The sequence below is a fragment of the Heptranchias perlo genome, chromosome 42 (genome assembly GCF_035084215.1).
Source record: "Heptranchias perlo isolate sHepPer1 chromosome 42, sHepPer1.hap1, whole genome shotgun sequence".
NCBI lineage: Eukaryota > Metazoa > Chordata > Chondrichthyes > Hexanchiformes > Hexanchidae > Heptranchias > Heptranchias perlo.
This window is the reverse complement of record NC_090366.1, coordinates 13,470,723-13,489,205: the sequence shown is the minus strand read 5'-3', so window position 1 is coordinate 13,489,205 and position 18,483 is coordinate 13,470,723. Positions and strand designations below refer to the sequence as shown.

Here is an 18,483-nt window from a genome sequence, read left to right as displayed (position 1 = left end):
ATTTGTTACTGTGTTGGGGTATAGTTCCTCTGTGTGATATGTGTTACTGTGTTGGGGTATAGTTCCTCTGTGTGATATTTGTCACTTGTTGGGATATAGTTCTCTATGTGAAATTTTTTACTTGTTGGGGTATTATTCCTCTGTGTGATATTTGTTACTGTGTTGTGGTATGGTTCCTGTGTGTGATATTTGTCACTGTGTTGGGGTGTAGTTCTTCCATGTGATATGTGTTGCTATGTTGTGATATAGTTCCTCTGTGTGATATTTGTTATTATGTTGGGGTATAGTTCCTCTATGTGAGATGTGTTACTATGTTGGGGTATGATTCTTCTGTGTGATATTTGTTACTTGTTGTGGTATAGTTCTCCATGTGATATTTGTTACTTGTTGGGGTATTATTCCTCTGTGTGATATTTATTACTATGTTGTTGTTTGGTTCCTCTGTGTGATATTTGTTTCTTGTTGAGGTATAATTCCTCTGTGTGATATTTGTTGCTGTGTTGGGGTATAGTTCCTCTGTGTGATATTATTTGCTATGTTGGGGTATAGATCGTCTGTGTGATATTTGTTACTATGTTGGGGTATAGTTCCTCTGTGTGATATTTGTTACGGTGTTGTGGTATGGTTCCTCTGTGTGATATTTGTCACTTTTTTGGATATAGTTCTCTTTGTGATATTTGTTACTTGTTGCGGTATGGTTCCGCTGTGTTATGTGTTACTATGTTGGGGTATAGTTCCTCTGTGTGATATGTGTTACTTGTTGGGAGATAATTCCTCTGTGTGATATGTGTTATTATGTTGGGGTATAGTTCCTCTGTGTGATATTTGTTGCTGTGTTGGGGTATCGTTCCTCTGTGTGATATTTGTTGCTGTGTTGGGGTATCGTTCCTCTGTGTGATATTTGTTGCTGTGTTGGGGTATCGTTCCTCTGTGTGATATTTGTTGCTATGTTGGGGTGTAGTTCCTCTGTGTGATATTTGTTGCTATGTTGGGGTGTAGTTCCTCTGTGTGATATTTGTTGCTGTGTTGGGGTTTGCTTCCTCTTTGTGTGATGTGTTACTATGTTGGGGTATCGTTCCTCTGTGTGATGTGTTACTGTGTTGGGGTATCGTTCCTCTGTGTGATATTTGTTACTATTTTCCTCTAAGTCCCAGATTTCATAACAATTTGGATTCAACCGATTTGGAGTGGGGGGAGTTTAATTCTTCGGGTTGGGGAACGGAACCATTGATCGAAAAACCAAGTCAGACATTTCGTAAAGACAAAAGTAATTTTTTTATTTAAAATATAACAATATTTACAAATTATGTCCTGCTGGTTGAAACTGCAGCAAGATCACATTGTGTGGGTCGATCTTTGTGTGAGAGAGTAAAACGGGCAATAGCAAATTGGGGGCCCGTTTTATTTCTCTCCCGATTTTTTTTATTATTTGTTCACGGGATGTGGGCGTCGCTGGCGAGGCCGGCATTTATTGCCCATCCCTCATTGCCCTCGAGAAGGTGGTGGTGAGCCGCCTTCTTATCCCCTGTTCCAATGAAGTGGGAGTAAGACTCCAAACACACACACATCGTCAATCGTAACACTGAGGGATTCATCTCAGAAACCCAGGTTGTATTAAAAGTACAGATTGTTGGTACAAAAGAAAGGACAGTTACATTGACTTCGTACAAACTAAGGACATGAAACATCTGCAGAAAGGATTACTTGAGGCAGCGAGCGTGTCTAACAGCAGAAGTTGTGAGTTCTGAAATTTAATAGAAGTCTTTTTTATAACCCACTGTTCAACACTTCAAAACCTGGAAGCTGCTCTTCCCATTTTATCAGCAAATTGTGGCTTCCCCCCATTGAATTGGACACTTCCACTGAACGATGTCCAACAAGGAAAGAAAGAATTTGCATTTCTATAGCGCCTTTCACGACCTCAGGGCGTCCCAAAGCGCTTTTTGAAATGTCGGGCTCGATTTTCGCACCCCCCGAGCGGCTGCGTCCGTGGCGGGGGGGCTGCGAAAATCGGGGATTCCCAGGGCGGATCTGGAGCCCGGCTCCAACCCGCCCACTTCCGGGTTCCCCAGTGACGCGCTGACATGCGCGCGCAGCCCCCGCATGTGGGACTCATGCCGGCAATTAAAGCCAGTGGGGTGGCATTTAAGGTAATCATTTAGGTATTTCAGGTCGTTTAGAGACCTGATTAATATGATATTTTAGGAGGGGTGGGATTTTCCAAACAACTGGGACTGTTTCCCGTACTGGGGGAAACACTCCCAGTTCAAATGGACGTGTTGCAGCCATCAGCATGTGGCAGCTGCAAAGGTCCATTTGACAGGTGAGGGGGGAGATCCTCACTCATTGCAGGAGGCCACTCTGTCACTTTGGACAAAGTTTGGCCTCTACCACCCTCCTCCTCACAACAAAATTCACCAACTTGCACACTTACCCCGGTGTCCAGACACATGTACCTACCTTGCGGACCCCCTCAAACGTACATCTTCCGGATGGGGGCCGCCGTAGCTGCAGTCATGACCACCTCGGAGGACGAACAGCTTCACCAGCCTCGCCGGCCACGCCGTCCACCTCTGACACGTGGAGCTCCACAACACAGTGCTGTGACACATCCACCTGTACAGCAGGAGGGAGGGCAACTGCAGAGAGAGATGCGTCGCAGAGGGCACTACCCTCGCCACAGGGTCTACAGACCAAGGCTCAGCTTCCTGGACCTTTCTGAGCAGCAGTGCACACGGAGGCTCAGAGTCACTCGACATGTAGTCGTGGACATCTGCAGCCTCCTTCATACCGAGCTGCTCCCGGCTGGCCCGAGCACCATCTTCTTACCTGTCGCTGTCAAAGTCACCACTGCCCTCAACAACTTCTCCTCCACATCCTTCCAGGGTGCCACCGGGGACATCACCAACGTCTCTCAGTCGTCTGCGCATTAAATAGCCCTGCAAATACACCTACACCCACTCTGCAGTGACACAATGGGTGGCATCAGTTGTGGGTCTTCATAGTGATCCTCAGGAAAGGGTATTATTGCACAAACCAGACAAGATTCGCAAAGACGTGGCAGTAGTGGTGACAATATAATATGTAATGTGAGTTGATCAGAAATTAAATATAAGTAAAAACCATGACAAACCCTCAAACACCCTTGTGCATCCCCTTCATGCTCACGACACGTTTGCCTTACGCTGCCCACTGCACATATGTGATGCATGCCCTGTGGCTGCAGCACAGGTAGTGGCAGGTTGGGTGAGGCTGACTGTGAGGGAGATGCACGAGAGGGTGAGTATGGGATAGAGCCATGAGATTGTATGAGGATTGGGTTGAGTGGTAATGGTGGGATGAGTACTGGCGAGGTGAGTAAGTGCAGGTAAGATGAGGATGAGGTTTGAGTGCGTATGAGGGGTATGTGACAGAGTAGTGTTGGCAGTGCAGAAGGAGATGTGGGGTGGGGGCGGTGATGTGGCAGACGGAGTGTAGGGGAATGAGTAAGTGTACTCACTGTGGCTGACCTACTCAGGTCATTGAAGCGCCTCCTGCACTGTATGCAGGTGGGCGATATGTTGGTGGTGCTGGTGACCTCCTCTGCCACCTCGAGCCAGGCCTTCTTGGTGGCAGAGGCAGGCCACTTCCTCCCTCCCGCCGGAGGGGAGGATCTCTGTCCTCCCCCTCCTCCTCACCCCATTCAGTACGACTTGGAGTGAGGCATCATTAAACCTGGGAGCAGCCTTCCCCCTGGGCTGCTCCATGCTGTAATTATGGCTCCTTTCTGCAGCATCAGTCAGTGGAGGGTGCGCAGTCCGCAGCGGGCGGACCGCGCACCCGCATCATAGGCTTTATTGATGCGGGTGCGCAGTCCGCCCGCTGCGCAGCTTTCCAGCGCGAAACCCGGAAGCACAGGCAAGTGGCTTCAATTAGCCTGCGATTCCGTGCGTTACCCATGCGCCCAGTCGACCCCCCTCTGCGAACCCACCACCCTCCTAATATCAGGCCGTAGTCACTGCTGCAATGCAGAAGAAACTTTGCGAGTTGTTCTGATCTGGAATGCGCTGCCTGAAAGGGCGGTGGAAGCAGATTCAATAATAACTTTCAAAAGGGAATTGGATAAATACTTGAAGGGGGAAAATGTGCAGGGGCTACGGGGGAGGAGCAGGGGGAGTGGGACTACTTGGATAGCTCTTTCAAAGAGCCAACCCAGGCACTATGGACTGAATGGCCTCCTTCTGTGCTGTGGCATTCTCTGATTCTATAAGAGTTTCCACATTTCGAAAGTGTGATGTGTCACTGCACCCAGTGAGCTATCACAAACAGAGGGGCCATAAATATAAGAGAGTCACCAATAAACCCAATCAGGAATTCAGGAGAAACTTCTTTAGCCAGAGAGTGGTGAGAATGTGGAACTCGCTAACACATGTAGTAGTTGAGGTGAATAGTGCAGATGGATTTACGAGGAAGCTCGATAAACACATGAGGGAGAAAGGAATAGAAGGATATGGTGATAGGGTGAGATGGAGTAGGGAGGGAGGAGGCTCATGTGGAGCATAAACACCGGGATAGACCAGTTGGGCCGAATGGCCTGTTTCTGTGCGGTAGACTCAGTGTAATTCTATGGAGAAGGTAGACATTTAACAATTGGAAATGGTGAGAAACAGCAGCATTAAATGGCTTGCAGGCAATAAATAAGAACCGCCGAGGTTTCCGGCCTGCTGCAGAAGGCTTTCCTTGGTCAGGCCCCATGGCCTACCACTTGCAGCAGATTCCACAGGTGATCCGAGCGTCTTTCTTGTTACAACAGCCGCAGCAGAAGCGGCAGTGAGGTTCATCGGTCCACCTCTTCTCACGCAGCAACAGGGATCCCTGGAAGAGAGGGAGGAGAAAGAGTGAGCACATTCCGGGAGGCCATCGGCCAAGCAAGCGAAGCAGGGGGACTGGCGACCTCTGACCTATTGGCATCCAACTTTAGACCATTGAAGGTTGAGGGGACCGTCCGATCGAGGTGTTTAAAATGTTAAAAAGATTCGCTGGGGGTGGAGACGGAGAAACTATTTCCTCCGGTTGGGGGGAAATCGAGAACAAGGGGACATAGAACCTTACAGCACAGAAAGAGGCCATTCGGCCCATCGTGCCCGTGCCGGCTCTTTGAAAGAGCTATCAATTGTCAATTTTTTCCCCTTCAAGTATTTATCGAATTTCCTTTTGAAAGTTATTATTGAATCTGCTTCCACCGCCCTTTCAGGCAGCGCGTTCCAGATCAGAACAACTCGCTGCGTCAAAAAAATGACTCCTCATCTCCCCCTCTGGTTCTTTTGCCAATTACCTTAAATCTGTGTCCTCTGGTTACCGACCCTCCTGCCACTGGAAACAGTTTCTCCTTATTTACTCTATCAAAACCCTTCATGATTTTGAACACCTCTATTAAATCTCCCCTTAACCTTCTCTGCTCTAAGGAGAACAACCTCAGCTTCTCCAGTCTCTCCACGGAACTGAAGTCCCTCATCCCTGGTACCATTCTGGTAAATCTCCTCCGCACCCTCTCCAAGGGGACGTAATCTTAAAATTAGAGCTAGGCTTTTCAGGAGCGAAATCAGGAAGCACTTCTTCACACAAAGGGGAGTGGGAATCTGGAACTCTCTCCCCCCCAAAAAGGTTGTGGATTCTGGGGGTCAGTTGCAACTTTCAAGGCTGAGATCGATAGATTTTTGTTGGCCAAGGGTATTAAGGGATATCAAGGAAATTGTACAAAACCGGCTAAAGACCTTACAATTCAAACTGTCAGATAATAGATTGCATCAAGCTCCTTTGCTAAAAAAGAACAAATTCAATTTGAAACAACGCTATTTCCTTGTACCTAGTACCCTGCAGTGCTGTTTCAAGAAGGAACTTGCATTTCTATCGCGCCTTTCACAACCTCAGGACGACCCAAACTGCTTTACAGCCAATGAAATACTCTTGAAGTGTGGTCACTGTTGTAATGTAAGAAACGCGGCAGCCAATTTGCGCACAGCAAGATCCCACAAACAGCAATGTGATAAATGACCAGATCATCTGTTTGGATGATGGTTGTTATGGGATACCAGGACACCGGGGCGAACTTCCCCCCGCCCTCCTTCGAAATAGTGGCCGTGGGATCTTTTCCATCCACCAGAGAGGGGCAGACGGGGCCTCGGTTTAACGTCTCATCTGAAAGACGGCACCTCCAACAGTGCAGCGCTCCCTCAGTACTGACCCTCCGACAGTGCAGCGCCCCCTCAGTACTGACCCTCCGACAGTGCAACACTCCCTCAGTACTGACCCTCCGACAGTGCGGCGCTCCCTCAGTACTGACCCTCCTGCAGTGCAGCGCTCCCTCAGTACTGACCCTCCGGCAGTGCAGCGCTCCCTCAGTACTGACCCTCCGACAGTGCAGCACTCCCTCAGTACTGACCCTCCGACAGTGCAGCACTCCCTCAGTACTGACCCTCCGACAGTGCAGCGCCCCCTCAGTACTGACCCTCCGACAGTGCAGCGCTCCCTCAGTACTGACCCTCCAACAGTGCAGCGCTCCCTCAGTACTGACCCTCCAACAGTGCAGCGCTCCCTCAGTACTGACCCTCCGGCAGTGCAGCGCTCCCTCAGTACTGACCCTCCGGCAGTGCAGCGCCCCCTCAGTACTGACCCTCCGACAGTGCAGCGCTCCCTCAGTACTGACCCTCCGGCAGTGCAGCGCCCCCTCAGTACTGACCCTCCGACAGTTCAGCACTCCCTCAGTACTGACCCTCCGACAGTGCAGCGCTCCCTCAGTACTGACCCTCCGACAGTGCAGCGCTCCCTCAGTACTGACCCTCCGACAGTGCAGCGCTCCCTCAGTACTGACCCTCCGACAGTGCAGCGCTCCCTCAGTACTGACCCTCCGACAGTGCAGCGCTCCCTCAGTATTGGCACCGGGAGTGTCGGCCTGGATTATGGGCGGAGGGTTCTTCTAACTCGGAGGTGAGAGTACTGTCCCGCTGAACCAAGCTGCTCCCCCAAGACTGACGCCAATGTGGGTATTGTTGAGTGACCTGATGGCCCTTTGTGATGGGTTTGGGTTCTGCAAAGATATTAAAACCTGAACAGCTTCTTCCCTCCCTCTCCTCTATCCGACGATGTTAAACCGAGGCTCCGTCTGCCTTTTCAGGTGGGATGTAAGAAATCCCATGGCCACTATTTCGAAGAAGAGCAGGGGGAGTTCTCCCCGGTGTTTTGGGGCCAATATTTATCCGTTAACCAACATCACTAAGAAAAAACAGATGATCTGGTCATTTATCACATTGAAGTTTGTGGGATCTTGCTGTGCGCAAATTGGCTGCTGTGTTTCCTACATTACAATAGTGACCACACTTCAAAAAAAGCAATTTATTTGCTGTAAAGCGCTTTGGGACGTCCTGAGGTTGTGAAAGGCGCTGTAGAAATGGGAGTTCTTTCCTTTATTCTGTGCCTTAATCTGCATGCTAGTCAATCAGACTCTCTATCTATGTTGGAGACACAGTTATCGTTAGGATCTCCCGGCTGTAAATAAGGACCTGATATCAGAAATGCTTTGGCTGGCGTTCAAATCGATTGTTCAGTGGAAGAGATTAGATATGCTGGGTACACAGTCGCTCTGTTCTCTGGGAGTGTCCCTTCCATGTTACACCAACAAAAACTTGTATTTGTACAGCACCTCTAACATAGTAAAACATCCCGAGGCACTTCACAGGAACGATTATAAGACAAAAATTTGACACTGAGCTACATAAGGAGATATTAGGACAGGTGACCAAAAGATTGGTCAAAGAGGCAGGTTTTAAGGAGCGTCTTAAAGGAGGAGAGAGAGAGAGGCGGAGAGGTTTAGGGAGGGAATTCCAGAGCTTAGGGCCCAGGCAGCTGAAGGCACGGCCGCCAATGGTGGAGCGAAGGGAGTGGGGGTATGGACAACAGGCCAGAATTGGAGGACGCGCCATATCAGGCACTACCTGGGGTGGGTTTCTCACTCATCGGAGCAGGAGGAGGCCATTCAGCCCCTCCTGGCTGATCCGTTTTCATTGTTGTTATTGAATACTCTCTCCCCATACGGGAACAACTCACTTAACTGAGCCCAGAAAGCTTAGGAGGCGAATAGCATAGATGCATTTAAGGGGAAGCTAGATAAACACGAGGGAGAAAGGAGTAGAAGGATATGTTGATAGGGTGAGATGAAGTAGGGAGGGAGGAGGCTCGTGTGGAGCATAAGAAAGAAAAGAATTTGCATTTATATAGAGCCTTTCACCACCTCAGGATGTCCCAAAGCGCTTCCCAGCCAATGAAGTACTTTTTGAAGTGCAGTCACTGTTGTAATGTAGGAATCGCGGCAGGCAATTTGTGCACAGCAAGATCCCACAAACAGCAATGTGAGAATGACCAGATCATCTGTCTTTTAGTGATGTTGGTTGAGGGATAAATATTGGCCCCAGGACACGGTTTCAAGTCCCACTCCAGAAAAAAAAAGTACTTGATTGGCTGCGTTTCGAGCCCAATTTCATGGCCATTGAAATCTCTTTGATATCGAGACATGCTCTGCAGAAAAGGTGAGTGTGGGATGGGCTTTAAAACGAGGAATAAATTTCACCTACTGTGGCTGGAGGATCCACGGCTTCCTCATTCGTCAGGGAATCATGTTCAGTTTCTATCTGTAACAGGAGAGATGTCGTCAGTACACAGCATGAGGGGAGAGAGAGAGAGAGAGAGAGAAAGAGAGAGAGAACTTGCATTTCTATAGTGATTTCACCACCTCAGGATGTCCCAAAGCGTTTTACAACCAATGAAGCACTTTTTAAAGTGTGGTCACTGTTGTAATGTAGGAAACGCAGCAGCCAATTTACGCACAGCAAGATCCCTCAAATAGAAATGTGATAATGACCAGATAATTTTTTTTTAGTGACTTTGGTTGAGGGATAAATATTGGCCCCAGAACACCGGGGAGAACTCCCCCCTGCTCTTCCTCCATTAGTGCCCGTGGGACCTATTACGTCCCACCTGAGAGGGCAGACGGGGCCTCTGTTTAACGTCTCATCCGAAAGACGGCACATCCAACAGTGCAGCGCTCCCTCAGTACTGACCCTCCGACAGTGCGGCGCTCCCTCAGTACTGACCCTCCGACAGTGCGGCGCTCCCTCAGTACTGACCCTCCGACAGTGCGGCGCTCCCTCAGTACTGACCCTCCGACAGTGCGGCGCTCCCTCAGTACTGACCCTCCGACAGTGCAGCGCTCCCTCAGTACTGACCCTCCGACAGTGCAGCGCTCCCTCAGTACTGGGCACCGGAGATTGTCGGCCATGGATTGTGGGGCTCGAGTCTCTGGAGTGGGGGCTGGAACACGCGACCTTCTGACTCAGAGGCGAGAGAGAGAGAGACACCCTCTGAGCCAAGATGGTGAGGGGGTCGGGGTGGGGAAGGGACAGAGAAGAGAAAGGAAGAAAGAGGAGAGGTGAAAGAAGGGCGAGCGATAAAGAGGAGAGCAGGAGAAAGGGAGGAGAGGGGAAAGAGGAAGGGAGGACGTGGAGGAGGAGAGAGAGAAGTTCTGAGGGAGAAACTGAGAGGAAACAAACGGAAGGATGAAAAAGGAAATCTAAAATGCAAGATGAGCATTAAAATGTAATCGTCACACCAGATAGAAGACGGAGTCACACGTGCATATACACAGAGTCAGCATAACATTCTCTAAATACAAGCAATTCATTATGAAAAGTGAAATCTCCCCACTCACCTTAGACAAGGACAAGCACTGGTTCATGTGGACACAGGCAAGCAGAACCAGGCTGAGCAACACTAGGCACACTTTCATCTGGGAGCTTCTCATCTCTGCTGATGTCTCTCCGATCTCCTAGTTCTGAGCTGAGGCTATGATTTGGGATCAGGGATAACGCTCCCATTTATACCCCAGCACCTGGAGGGGGGGTGGTGGTGAATGACTAAGGGAGAGCTTCCTGGAATTATACCTTCCCAAACGCCTGATGTTTACATTGGAACAGGCACAGGAATACACACAGTGGGGGGGTGGGTATGGACTGAAAGAGGGCTAAGGTCAACACTGATAGCAATGCAGGGGGTGGGCAGAGCGGTGTGTAACAACAACACATTTTGCAACTGCTAATGCACCCAGCCCCAGTTACAGATTTCCCCGAACTCTCAGAGAAAAACTCAGTTAAAATGTGTTTCCCACCCCACTGCGATGAATCACACCAGCAACTTGCATTTATGCAGCGCCTTTAACATTGTAAAAACCTCCCCAGGACGTTTCACAAGAGCGTAAATCAGACAAAATTTGATACTGAGCCACTTAAGGAGACATTAGGACAGGTGACCAAAAACTTGATCAAAGAGGGAGGTTTTAAGGAGCGTCTTAAAGGAGGAGTGAGAGAGGCGGAGAGGTTTAGGGAGGGAATTCCAGAGCTTAGGGCCCAGGCAGCTGAAGGCACGGCCGCCAATGGTGGTCAGGTAACGCCGTGATTTTAAAATTCTCATCCTTGTTTTTAAATCCCTCCGTGGTCCTCGCACCCCCCCTCCCTATCTCTGTAACCTCCTCTAGACCGACAACCCTCCGAGATCTCTGCGCTCCTCCAATTCTGGCCTCTTGCACATCCTCTGATTTTAAGCTCCACCATTTGATAAAGGGGTTTCGGAAAAGGATGAACTAATATTTCTTCTGAATTGTGTTAAACTGAAATAAATGAACTGTTTGCAAACGGCAGGATCAGACCTGGGCTTGGGTCTCAGTAAATCATTAAACATGTAACGTGTCTCACTTATTTCTGCCTGTTTCTACAGATGTTGCCCATCCTCTGGCCTGAGTCCAGCGAAATGTCCCTGGGACAGAGACTGACTGGCGCCTGGGAGTAACTTGTGACGACCTTCATATTGCACAAACAATCCGACACAGAGTCAAAAAAAAAATCATTGAGGCAAAGGACAAAACAGAATAAAACAGAGAGAATAATATACACTCTGAAACTACACTGCGGGAGATGAATTTATAAGCGTTTAACACATCTCCACTATTTTAGCAGATTCACGAAAGAAAGAAAGATGGAAGGAAGGAGAAAGAAAGATGGAAGGAAAGAGAAAGAAAGAACGAACTTGCATTTCTACAGCGCCTTTCACCATCTCAGGACGTCCCAAAGCGCTTTACAGCCAATGAAGTACTTTTTTGAAGTGCGGTCACTGTTGTAAGAAACGCGGCAGACAATTTGCGCACAGCAAGATCCCACAAACAACAATGTGATAATTGATCAGATCATCTGTTTTTTTTGGTAATGTTGGTTGAGGGATAAATATTGGCCCCAGGACACCGGGGAGAACTCCCCTGGTCGGGGGCCTGGGTTTAAAGTCTCATCCAAAAGATGGATTATTCCCTCCACAAAAATAGCAGAGAGAAGAATTTCAAATGAGCAGTTTTTGATGATTGCACAATAGTGAAAGGGAGATCAAACGAAGGAAGATAGATTGAGAAGAGAAACAGAATGATCAAAATAAACCAGGAAAAGAATAAAAGGAGAGAATAAAATAGAGATTTAAATAGAGAGAATCAACCAGAAAAAGAATAAAGCAGCTATTAGGAAAAGTTACGGGCTTGTTGTTTTGGACGAGGGACCTTGAGAGGATCTAATTTAAGGTGAGGTTGTGTCATGTTGTGTATCAAAGTCCTGATCCTGTGCTGTAATCCCTCAGTGTTTACCATGAGGACACTGCCTGTCGAGGGTTTGACCAGCAACACCCAAGGACATAAGTGTTCTTGCTTTGCATGGAACAAATGACCAACTCGGATAAGCAAGTGACTCAAACTCAATTGGGTTTCGACAGAAGCCGGGGTACATTTCTGACTCTCTGTTCATTCTACAACAGAAAAGCACAGGTAAAGGTTTTTTTCGCTCGTCTGTTCAGCCCCACTGGTAGGGAGGTCCCAGAGGGCCAGGAGATCGGGCATGGTCCCTGTTCACTGAGCGCTCCCTGAATAACACAGTTTGCAATCTTTCAGCTAGGTTTCTGGACTAGATTAGCAATTCACTGCTTAAACTCACTGCTCCATTCCACTACAGGCTCTCTCGATCTTTCTCTTCTCTCTGTCTGTCGCTCTCTCTCTCTCTTTCACTGTTTATCTCTTTCTTTCTCTCTCTATCTCCTTCACTCTCTATCTCTTTCTCTGTCTCTCTCTCTGTTGCTCTCAATCTTTCTCTTCTCTCTCTCTGTCTCTCTCTCTGTCACTCTCTCTCTTCCTCTCTCTCACTCTATCTATTTTACTTTCTATCTCTTTCACTATATCTTTCTCTTCTCTCCCTCTGTCACTCTCACTCTGTCTCTCTTTCTCTCTCTTTTTCTCTCTCTCTGTCTCTCCTTCTGTCTCACTCTCTATCTCTCTTTATCTCTTTCTCTCTCACGATCTCTTTCTCTCTCGATCGCTCTCTTTCTCTCTCTCTTTCACTCTCTATTTCTTTCTCTATCTTTCTTTTCCCTCTCTCTCTTTCTCTTTCACTCTTTCTCTGTCTATCTTTCTCTGCTCTCTGTCTCTCTTTCTCTTCTCTCTGTCTTTCTTTCTTTCATCTTTCTCTATATCTTTCTATTTTGCCTCTTTCTCTGACTCTCTTTCTCTCTCACTTTCATTCTCTTCATTTTTCTTTCTCTGTCTCTCTTTTTCTTTCTGTCATTCTTTCTCGTGTCTTTGTGCTTTTTTCTCTCTTTTTCACTTTACCTTTCTGTCTTCCTTTCAGTCTCGTTCTTTCTATCTGCCTTTCTTTAGTCTCTCTCATTCTCTTTATCTCCTTTTCTCTCTTCTCTTTGTCACTCTTTCTGTCTCGCTCTTTCTATCTTTTATTGCCTCTCTCTTTGACTCTTTCTCAGTCTTTCACTATCTCTTTATTCCTCTTTGTCTCTTTCAAACACAGCAGCCAACTTTCACACAGCAAGATCCCACAAACAGCAATGAAATAGGAACATAGGAACAGGAGTAAGCCATTCAGCCCCTTGAGCCTACTCCGCCATTTGATAAGATCATGGCTGATCTGTGATCTAACTCCATATACCTGCCTTTGGCCCATATCCCTTAATACCGTTGGTTGCCAAAAAGCTATCTATCTCAGAATTAAAATTAGCAATTGAGCTAGTATCAATTGCCGTGTGCGGAAGAGAGTTCCAAACTTCTACCACCCTTTGTGTGTAGAAATGTTTTCTAATCTCACTCCTGAAAGGTCTGGCTCTAATTTTTAGACTGTGCCCCCTAGTCCTAGAATCCCCAACCAGCGGAAATAGTTTCTCTCTATCCACCCTATCCGTTCCCCTTAATATCTTATAAACTTCGATCAGATCACTCCTTAACCTTCGAAACTCGAGAGAATACAACCCAAATTTGTGTAATCTCTCCTCGTAACTTAACCCTTGAAGTCCAGGTATCATTCTAGTAAACCTACGCTGCACTCCCTCCAAGGCCAATATGTCCTTCCGAAGGTGCGGTGCCCAGAACTGCTCACAGTACTCCAGGTGCGGTCTAACCAGGGTTTTGTATAGCTGCAGCATAACTTCTGCCCCCTTGTACTCTAGTCCTCTCGATATAAAGGCCAGCATTCCATTCGCCTTATTGATTAATTCTGCATCTGTTCATGACACTTCAATGATCGATGTACCTGAACCCCTAAGTCCCTTTGGACATCCACTGTTTTTAACTTTTTACCATTTAGAAAGTACCCTGTTCTATCCTTTTTTGATCCAAAGTGGATGACCTCACATTTGTCTACATTGAATTCCATTTGCCACAGTTTTGCCCATTCACCTAATCTATCAATATCACTTTGTAATTTTATGTTTTTATCTCCACTGCTTACAATCCCACCAATCTTTGTGTCATCAGCAAACTTAGATATGAGACCATCTATGCCTTCATCTAAGTCGTTAATAAATATTGTGAATAATTGAGACCCCGAGACAGATCCCTGCAGGACTCCACTAGTCACATCCTGCCAATGTGAGTACCTACCCATTATCCCTACTCTCTTTCACCTTTCGCTCAGCCAACTTCCTAACCAAGTCTGTACTTTTCCCTCAATTCCATGGGCTTCTACCTTAGCTAACAGTCTCTTATGTGGGACTTTATCAAATGCCTTCTGGAAGTCCATATAAATAACATCCATTGACATTTCCCTGTCCACTACTTTAGTCACCTCTGCAAAATATTCAATCAGGTTTGTCAGGCACGACCTACCTTTCACAAATCCATGAAAGAACAAGTGAATCTGTTTTTGGGGGGTGTCGGCTGGGTGTTGGTTGTGTGACAAATGTTCCCCAGGATGCAGTGGGACGTCTAACACCACCTGAAGGGGCAGAGAGTCCTTTCCCCCATACTGACGCTCTCCTTCCCCCCATTTCAGTCTCTGGGGATTGGGTTGATTAGGTGTTCACCTCTCAGGAGCTTAACCAGTGAGGTAAATCTTTCCCCCATTGTCACCTCCCATCACCCCCTGTGCTCGCTGACCTACATCGGCTCCCGGTCCGGCAACACCTCGATTTTAAAATTCTCATCCTCGTGTTCAAATCCCTCCATGGCCTCCTCGCCCCCCCTCCCTATCTCTATAACCTCCTCCAGCCCTACAACCCTCCGAGATCTCTGCCTCAAATTCTGGCCTCTTGCTCATCCCCGATTTCCATCGCTCCACCATTGGCGGCCGTGCCTTCAGCTGCCTGGGCCCTAAGCTCTGGAATTCCCTCCCTAAACCTCTCCGCCTCTCTCTCTCCTTTAAAACCTACCTCTTTGACCAAGCTTTTGGTCTCCTGTCCTAATATCTCCTTACATGGCTGGGTGTCAAATTTTGTCTGATTTACACTACGGTGTTTTATTACGTTAAAGGCGCTATATAAATGCAAGATGTTGCTGTCGAGAAAGCCTGATTGTCACTTTTCGAAGCCTAGTTAGCGCGTCGAAAACCCAGCTCCTGCCATCTCCCCCCACGGATTGGGGTCAAGGGTTGGGATGGCTAACACGCCACAACAGGAGATTGTACCCAACTTCACTCCCCCCGCCCCCCCATTATGAGGACACGGGGGGGTGGGGGATGATTAAAAAAAAACAACGGGCGAAGAGGATTAAATCACAAGGCCCATTCAGCCCCATTGCACAGACTAGGCTTGTATTCCCTCGAGTTTAGAAGATTAAGGGGTGATCTAATCGAGGGGTTTAAGATGATTAACGGATTCGATAGGGTCGATAGAGAGAAACTATTTCCTCTGGTGGGGGGAGTCCAGAACAAGGGGGCAGAACCTTAAAATTAGAGCCCGCCCGTTCAGGGGTGATGTCGGGAAGCACTTCTTCACACAAAGGGGAGTGGGAATCAGGAACTCTTTCCCCCAAAAAGCTGTTGAGGCCGGGGGTCAATTGGAAATTTCAAAACTGAGATCGATAGATTTTTGTTGGGTGAGGGGATTAAGGGTTATAGAACCAAGGCAGGTAAATGGGGTTAAGATACAGATCAGCCATGATCTAATTGAATGGGGTAAAGGTTCGAGGGGCTGAATGGGCCTCCTCCTGTTCCTATGGTAACAGTTTCGAGGGGCTGAATGGGCCTACTCCTGTTCCTATGGTAACAGTTTCGAGGGGCTGAATGGACCTACTTCTGTTCCTATGGTGACAGGAGTCAGGGTGGTCGGGGGTCCGGGGGAGGAGAGCAGGGGAGGGTCCCGTCTGCAATCAGGGCACAGGTTTTGTTTGTGGACTTTCAGTCAGCGTTGCCGTGGCGCCTGTGATCGAAGGCCTGGCGACAACATGGCTGGCCAAGAATTGCTTGACCATTCCTGGCAGGGGCAGCTCCCGGTCAGTTCATTCCAGCGGTGATAAGACACGACCCTTCCCCACACATGCCTGACCTCCAGGTTGATGCCGCTCGTGTGTCCCGCAGATTACCTGCCAGAATGTTTTGTCCTTGTGTGCTTTTGAAATCAAGGAACCTGGTCTCTTCCCCGCCAAGCTTTTCCCAGATATCGGATCAGCCAGAGGGGCCCCTTTGTGTTCCCTTCAGGAGAATCTTTAATTCTTTCCCTGCCTGTACAAGACCAGTTAGTTCACTCCTACGGCAGATACAAGAGTTGGTCCTCGTCAGTGGGTCTCTCTCTCTCTTGCCTCTGAGTCAGAAGGTCGTGGGTTCGAGCCCCCACTCCAGAGACTCAAGCCCCGTAATCCAGGCCGACATTCCCCAGTGTCAGTACTGAGGGAGCGCTGAACTGTCGGAGGGTCAGTACTGAGGGAGCGCCGCACTGTCGGAGGGTCAGTACTGAGGGAGCGCCGCACTGTCGGAGGGTCAGTACTGAGGGAGCGCCGCACTGTCGGAGGGTCAGTACTGAGGGAGCGCTGAACTGTCGGAGGGTCAGTACTGAGGGAGCGCTGCACTGTTGGAGGTGCCGTCTTTCGGATGAGACGTTAAACCGAGGCCCCGTCTGCCCCTCTCAGGTGGGATTTAAAAGATCCCACGGCCACTATTTCGAAGAAGAGCAGGGGGGAGTTCTCATCTGGGACCAATATTTATCCCTCAACCAACATCACTAAAAAAACAGATTTATTTTCTTGCTTTGTTATAAACTAGAGGGCACAATTCTAAAGGGGGTGCAGGAACAGAGAGATCTGGGGGTATATGTGCACAAATCATTGAAGGTGGCAGAGCAGGTTGAGAAAGCGGTTAAAAAAGCATACGGGATCCTGGGCTTTATAAATAGAGGCATAGAGTGCAAAAGTATGGAAGTCATGATGAACTTTTATAAAACACTGGTTCGGCCACAACTGGAGTATTGGAGAATAGTTCTGGGCACCGCACTTTAGGAAGGATGCGAAGGCCTTAGAGAGGGTGCAGAAGAGATTTACTAGAATGGTTCCAGGGATGAGGGACTTTAGTTACTTGGATGGACTGGAGAAGCTGGGATTGTTCCCCTTGGAGCAGAGACGGTTGAGAGGAGATTTCATCGAGGTATTCAAAATCATGAAGGGTCCAGACAGAGTAGATAGAAAGAAACTGTTCCCATTGGCGGAAGGGTCAAGAACCAGTGGACACAGATTTAAGGTAATTGGCAAAAGAACCAAAGGTGACATGAGGAAAAACCTTTTTATACAGCGAGTGGTTATGATCTGGAATGCACTGCCCGAGGGGTTGGTGGAGGCAGATTCAATCATGGCCTTCAAAAGGGAACTGGATAAGTACTTGAAAGGAAAAAATTTGCAGGGCTACGGGGAAAGGACGGGGCAGTGGGACTAGCTGGATTGCTCTTGCAGAGAGTCGGCACAGAATGGACGGACTGAATGGCCTCCTTCCTTACTGAAACCTTTCTATGATTCTTTCTCTCTTTCCTTCCTGTCCCTCCCTTCCTCCACTCCTTCCTTCCTCCCTCCCTGTCCCAGCTCACAGCGAAGCTGGGCACTGAGACTGGGGAGGTAAAGATGCACAGAGCTGCTGTCAAATCGGACCGAGAGAAATGGTCCATGAGGCATTAATTGCCTTCACTCAGGGGCTCGTATTCTGATAGCTACTGTTGATTACACTGGAAGGTGGCCAAGTGCGTCGATTCAGATGTTGTCCCAGGCCTGCGGAAGCTTTGCTACACCATTAATCTGAGAAAAGCAAATAAATGTACATTAGCCTCACTCGGTGAGTGAGTCTGGACACAGTTTAATGCAAACACTCGGGCTTTTTAATTATGTTTTCGCTGCATTCAGAACCCTTTGTCATCAAGTAAAAATAAACTGTGACACGCCTTTTACATCTGAGGTGAGAGAGAGAGGGGGAGAAACAAAGAAGGAAAGAAAGTGAAAGAGTGAAAGAGAGAAAGAAAGAAAGATAGGGGGAAAGTGAAAGAGAGAAATGCATTTCTATCGCGCCTTTCACAACCTCTGGACGTCTCAAAGCACTTTACAGCCAATGAAGTGTGGCCACCGTTGTAATGCAGAAAACGTGGCAGCCAATTTGCGCACAGCAGGATCCCACAAACAGCAATGTGATAAATGACCAGATCATCTTTTTTTGGGATGTTGGTTGAGGGATAAATATCGGCCCCAGGGGAGAACTCCCCCCTGCTCTTCTTCAAAATAGTGGCCTTGGGATCTTTTACGTCCCACCTGGGAGGGGCAGACGGGGGCCTCGGTTTAACGTCTCATCCGAAAGACGGCACCTCCGACAGTGCAGCGCTCCCTCGGTACTGGCACTGGGAGTGTCAGACTAGATTATGGCTCAAGTCTCTGGAGTGGGGGCTCGAACCCACGACCTCCTGACTCAGGGGCGAAAGAGAGAGAGAGAGAGACACTGAGCCATGGCCGACACTAAATAAGGAAGTGGTGAATTGTAGCAGGAAGGGAGATGAGGACATCGACACTTTTGGGGTCCTGGATCAGAATGTGTCGGAGTAGGAGACGGTGCGATGGCTCGCGATTGTGAAACATGCTTGAATGCTTTTGTCCACGAGTGATAAAGAATATTCGACATTGGCAGATAA

At 48.2% G+C, this 18,483-nt stretch overlaps 2 protein-coding genes across 5 annotated transcripts in view; one reads left to right on the top strand and one right to left on the bottom strand.

Moving 5' to 3' along the window:
• LOC137306224 (free fatty acid receptor 3-like) overlaps positions 1 to 18,483 on the top strand; it is an 82,030-nt gene that overhangs the window by 52,629 nt on the left and 10,918 nt on the right. For 3 of the 4 annotated variants that reach the window (XM_067975342.1, XM_067975343.1, XM_067975345.1), the window contains one exon: positions 10,801 to 11,184. The gene's annotated coding sequence lies outside the window, so the exon portion shown is untranslated. Of the gene's footprint in view, positions 1 to 10,800; positions 11,185 to 11,204; positions 11,885 to 18,483 lie in introns of those variants that run through there. The other variant, XM_067975344.1, reaches the window with a different exon arrangement.
• LOC137306226 (hepcidin-like) lies at positions 1,252 to 9,977 on the bottom strand. Its single transcript, XM_067975346.1, has 3 exons — positions 9,740 to 9,977; positions 8,607 to 8,663; positions 1,252 to 4,854 (listed from the first exon to the last, which is right to left on the bottom strand). Exons 1-3 carry the CDS (start codon positions 9,830 to 9,832, stop codon positions 4,738 to 4,740), a joined length of 267 nt encoding a protein of 88 aa, XP_067831447.1. The 5' UTR covers positions 9,833 to 9,977; the 3' UTR covers positions 1,252 to 4,737.

What these genes read in the sequence shown, in the direction of transcription:
- LOC137306226 (XM_067975346.1), bottom strand. Translation starts at nt 9,832, where the DNA reads ATGAGAAGCTCCCAGATGAAAGTGTGCCTAGTGTTGCTCAGCCTGGTT. An exon ending in AGTGCTTGTCCTTGTCTAAG is followed by an intron (nt 8,664 to 9,739) that starts GTGAGTGGGGAG and finishes CTCCTGTTACAG; the next exon opens with ATAGAAACTGAACATGATTC. An exon ending in CCGTGGATCCTCCAGCCACA is followed by an intron (nt 4,855 to 8,606) that starts GTAGGTGAAATT and finishes CCTCTCTTCCAG; the next exon opens with GGATCCCTGTTGCTGCGTGA.